The sequence below is a fragment of the Cebus imitator genome, unplaced genomic scaffold (genome assembly GCF_001604975.1).
Source record: "Cebus imitator isolate Cc_AM_T3 unplaced genomic scaffold, Cebus_imitator-1.0 Scaffold850, whole genome shotgun sequence".
Lineage (NCBI taxonomy): Eukaryota > Metazoa > Chordata > Mammalia > Primates > Cebidae > Cebus > Cebus imitator.
Window position 1 is genome coordinate 172,748 of NW_016108165.1, and position 5,431 is coordinate 178,178.

Sequence of the window (5,431 nt, forward strand, 5' to 3'; positions counted from 1 at the left end):
GTGATTGTTATTTTTGTTTAGCGTGGTCAGCACATTAGTTGCCACAATCAGCTTTAGATCCATCTTTTAAAACGTTAGAGTGAGAAGAGAGTGGAAACAGCACTACCTTTTGAGTTTGGTTCGTTTGTGTTCATTCGGACAGTTAGCTGGCAGAGCTTATCACTGAATACACGGACATTTGCGGGAGGGACATGGAAAATACAATCAAGTGGAATAGGGAAGTCAAAGAGGAGCCTTGCTTTTGTGTGTCCCTAAACTATACACATGGCAGATGTGGGTGCTACGTGGGCGTTGGCGTGGCTGATTAGGTCCTTCCGAGCGGTTTCTCGTGACCCTGCGTGAGAGTGGCAGACGACGTGCTGCCTAGGATTCACAGGACACAGCCGCTGGCGGCGCTGCACTTGCTCGAAGGGGCTTCCCAGGGTTAGCTGCCAGTTTTTCCCGCCGTTTTGGGTCGCAGGCGGAGTTGGTTCCCTCATTGGGGGCCGTCGCGGCCGGAGGCGGGGGTCGCAGCGGCCGCTCGGGGCGGCGCTGGGCGGGCGGGTGCTGGGTCCGCCCCGCCGGCATCCTTGGCCTGACTTCCTTCTGCAGTGGGCGGCCGGCCCAGCTGGAGGAAGCGGCGGCGGCAGCGATGAGTGCGGGCGACGCAGTGTGCACTGGCTGGCTCGTTAAGTCGCCCCCCGAGAGGAAGCTACAGCGCTACGTGAGTAGGGGCGCCGCCATCCCGCCGGGCCTTCGCGTCCCCGGGCACCCGCCCGCAGAGCTGCCGCGTGGTGGCCGCGGGAAGCCGCGGGGCTATGGGCGCGCCTGGCGCAGCCGCTCCCGGCGCCCGGTACTGCGGACGAGGCCGATCGACGGAAAGCCAAATCGTACGTCGAGCCAGCGTCGCCGCTGTGCAGGGCAGCGGGCCGGAGGCCAGGTGGCGCCTGCCCGCGGGGTTCAGGGACTCCAGACCGACGCTGACTCTAGCGGAGGGAGGCGGGTTGCGGCCACAATCCCAGGCGACTGTCTCTGTGCAGGAGCGGGCAGGGAGACATCTCGAAAGGGTGCATTCCCCCTGGACCGTAAGGAGTGACTGGAACCCTTCACATTCTAGCTCGTTTCTCATCGTGTGACTCGTTTCAGCTTCTTCTTAATGCTGACACCGAGCTTGTTTAGTACCAGCAGGACAATTGACTTTTACTAGTATGAAATTAGGAATACTTGGAAGAGCACATCTTCCTACTTATTCCATTACCGTTTCAAAATGTACTCTCGACACCTCAAACGTTCTTTATCTCCATCTGTGTCCTCACGATAAGGTCTTAAAAACATTCCGCTTACAGACCTTATTGCTACTCCGTGTTTTCCAGCCATTAGGAAGAACCACTTCAGTCCCCAGTGACTTGCATATAAATAGATATTAGGACTTCTTGCTTTTTTTAGGCTCGGAGTAGCTGCATTTATTCATCTTGTTCATTATTTCTAATTTCTCTGCAACTTCACCGCACGGTTGTAGGAAAAAACTCTCCCATGTCTGCACTCATCCAAAGCAGCCCACCACAAATGTACTTCTGCCTGGTATTCTGCTCTATGCTATGTTCTCATACTGCAGTCCTCTTCTCGCCAAATTTCGCAAGTGTTTTTCTTCCCACATACATTAGGCACATATTGTGTGGATAAAGAGGTGTGATTACAAAAAGATTTTAATAATGTATGAATACTTCCAGAATGTGTGCCAGGAGATTCTCCCCATTCACTGTAGGCTACACACTGTTTGTCTCTTAGATTTCTGCTGTCTGTTGAACAGTTTTAGAGGAAGCTTGTTCTACTTAGCAAGTGAATATCAGGACTGTATGAACACTGACACTTCTCTAACTGCCAGTTTGTCCCTACATCATTTGCTTTTGAGTCCACGCGTCCATAAGCACAGGGTCCAATACCTCCTGGCCTCTGCATTACTCAGCTGCTTCCTTAACTGTGAAGCTACTTAAAGGAGGCAGTAGAAGAACACCTGCTCCCATCACCTTCATGAGCATTACTGACTCAGGATGAGTTTCCTTGTTGTCCTTTGGAATGACAGACATTTTAAAGGTTCACTATACAGTTTCAGTAGATGATTCAGAAAGATGCCACCTGCATCTTTGCCTGCAGTGCAAAGATTATAGAATAGTCGATTTCCAAGTCTTTCTTCTGTATCTCGTCTTAAGGAGACTGGCTTAGGGAAGTTTATTAGTGTTCCATCAACGTTGGGAAGGCATGGGTGTGTGTGCTTATTATCACACAAGTTTCATTCCTTTGGGTAGAACAGGGAGGAGGCAAGAGTGCACACTTCGCAACTTAGAGATACGTGGGGCAGTGACCAGAGGTGTCATCTTACCAGCACTCCAAGACATAAACCCTGATGGTTGGGAACACTCTCTACGAAAGATCATACATAGTCAGTGCTTTTCTGCTGACACGCATCTGTCCCTGGAACACGCCACAAAATACGTCTTTTTCGTCTCCTAGCTAAATTCTGCAGTAATCCTTTTTTCCACTAGATGGTGATCATGTGGCACTGCGACGGGGCCTGGGCAGGGCTGTTACAGCTGCTTCAATTCAACTCCTGTCAGTCCCTCCCATTAACAGAGCACTAACTCCAAACGAGGGCCTGTGTTACAGGCTGGGAAGACAGAGAAAAAACACTTGATTCCAGTTTATAGTTTAACATTTATAATAATAGCATAGCAAAGCTAGTTATTGGCACAACCAGGACAATAACTCAGTTCTTTGTGCTGCCAGCAAGCAGCACTCCATCAATGTTGGCTGTTACAAACGGAAGCTCTGGCTGGTTTTGGGCAAACTTTTCAGTCCAAAGTAAGCTTGTACTTCATCCACTTGAATCCATCAATGAAGAAAATCACAAAGTTATTTTTTATCATTGGTCTTTTAAAAAATTATTTTTATTTGTATTTTTCGTTTTATAAGTAAGAAATATATTCTTATATTAACAAATAGAATGAAAAATGAAGACCCCCTTTAAATTTCCCTACCCGCAACCTTCCCTTTCCTCTCCTTCTCATTCCACTCCCCATTCCAGGGATAACAACTGTTAGCAGTTTACTGAGTACCATTCTACAAAATTTTCCAGAAAATATATAATGTTCTTCTTGCAGAACTGGGCTCATATTATACTGACTGCCCTGCAATTTGCTTTGTTCACAACAAAGGTGTTCTGAACACCTTTTCAGGTTAGTACATACAGATTTACTGCATTCTTTAAACCACTGTCAAATATTCCTTGTAATATATATAACATAATTTAACAATTCGTTGATGAACATTTGCTTGTATCTTTTTATCAATTTTAAAGAATCCTATAATAACAGTAATAATAAAGCTACAATAGTTCACTTTTCTTAAATGGTTTATACATGCCACGCACTACACTAAGGACTTGTATTAACTCCCTTAGTTTTTAAAACAATACCAAGAGCCAGGCACTGTTTTTGTCTCTGGATATAGGTTCTTTGTTGCATATTTAATTTGCAAATATTATCTAGCAGCCCATAGGTTTTTCTTTTCATTCTCTTTTGAAGAACTAAAATTTTAAAATGTTAATGAAATCCCCAATACAATTTTTCTTTTGTGAATCATGCATTTATGTCAAATCTAACAACTCTTCATCTAGCCTAAGATCCTGAAGATTTTATTCTGTTTTTTTCTAAAAGTTTTTTTTTTTTTTTCTTTTTGGGACAGAGTCTCACTTTGTCATTCAGGCTGGAGTGCAGTGGCATGGTCATAGCTCTCTGCAGCCCTGACCTCTTGGGCCCAAGTGATCCTCCCACCTCAGTCTCCTGAGTAGCTGGAACTATAGCCGCTCGCCACCACGCCCTGAAAATTGTTGTATTTTTTGTAGAGAGGACAGAATTTCTCCATGTTGCCCACAGGCTGGCTCCAACTCCTGGCCTCAAGTAATCCTTCCACCTTGGCTTTCTAAAGTGCTGGGATTACAGGCGTGAGCCACTGCACCTGGCCTCTAAAAGTTTTATAATTTTACATATTTTATATTTAGATCTATGATCCATTTTGATTGAATTTTATAAATACTGTGAGCTTTATATCACTGTTTGTTTTCTTGCATACCAATTTCATTTGTTCCAGTACTATTTATTTAGTAGACTGCCTTTACTCCATTGATTTACTTTTGCAACTACATCAAAAATCAATTTACTTGAAGGGCGCAATGGATCCTGCCTGTAATCCCAGCACTTTGGGAGGCTGAGGTGGGAGGATCACCTGAGGTCAGGAGTTAGAGACCAGCCTGACCAACATGGTGAAACTCCTTCTCTACTAAAAATACAAAAAAATTAGCTAGGTGTGGCAGTGGGTGCCTGTAATCCCAGCTACTCGGGAGGCTGAGTCAGGAGAATTGCTTGAACCCAGGAGGCAGAGGTTGCAGTGAGCCAAGATCGTGCCACTGCCCTCCAGTCTGGGCGACAAGAGTAAAACTCCGTATCAAAAAAAAAGTCAATTTACCATATCTATGTAGATCTATTTCTGGATTCTCTAGTCTCTTCCATTCATCTATTTGTTCTATACCAACAACATGTTGTTTAATGACTGTAGCTTTATAATAATTCTTGAAATCAGTTAATTTTAGCCCTCAAACTTTTTCTTTATCAGAGTTGTTTTGGCTATTTTAGGTCCTTTGTTTTTCTATATCAATTTTAGAATTGGTTTGTCAATTGATTTCACTGACCTCATATCCCATAGTTCTGATAGCCTTGTCTGTGGTTGCAACCTGCAATACTATAAATGTTGCATAAAAATGACAAGAGTAGACATCCTTGATCTTAGAGGGAAAGCATTCCATTTTTCACCTTTTAATTATGTTAGCTGTAGGCTTTTTGTAGGCACCTTTTACCAAATTGAGGAAGTTCCCCCATATTGCTAGTTTGCTGAGATTTCTTCTCATGAGTTAAATTTTGTTAATTGCATTTCCTGCATCTGTAAAAATGATAATATGTTTTTTATTTTTTTGTCTGTTACTATGGTGAATTATGCTGCTTGATTTTGAACGTTTAACCAGCCTTGAACTTCTGGGATAAACTTTAGTTGGTTGTAGCATATCATTCTTTTCATATATTTCTGGATTTGCTTTGCTGATATTTTTGCTAAAGATATTTGTGTGTCTGTCCATGGGGGATATTGGTCTGCAGTTTTCCTTTTTTGTACTATCTTTGGTTTTGATATTAGCATAATGATGGCATCATAAAATGAAATCAGAAGTTCTCCCTCCTCTTGTATTTTCTGAAAGATGTTGCATAGAATTGGTATTCCTTCTTCCTTAAATGTTTGGTAGAATTCACCATTGAAAAGGTCTGGGCCTATACTTTTCTTTTTGGGAAGGCTATCAACTACAAATTTTATTTCTTTTTTCTTTTTTTTTTTGAGATGGAGTTTCACT

General features: G+C 43.4%; 1 protein-coding gene across 3 annotated transcripts in view; it reads left to right on the forward strand.

Annotated features, from left to right (window-relative positions):
* Window positions 1–217: 217 nt before the first annotated feature.
* Window positions 218–5,431, forward strand: part of GAB3 (GRB2 associated binding protein 3) — an 80,154-nt gene continuing 74,940 nt past the window's right edge. The window contains exon 1 of one of the 3 annotated variants that reach the window (XM_017520549.2): window positions 218–703. In XM_017520549.2, coding sequence (XP_017376038.1) covers window positions 632–703 — 72 coding nt within the window. In that variant the 5' untranslated portion in view covers window positions 218–631. The remainder of the gene's footprint in view (window positions 704–5,431) is intronic. The other 2 variants (XM_017520550.2, XM_017520548.2) reach the window with 2 other exon arrangements.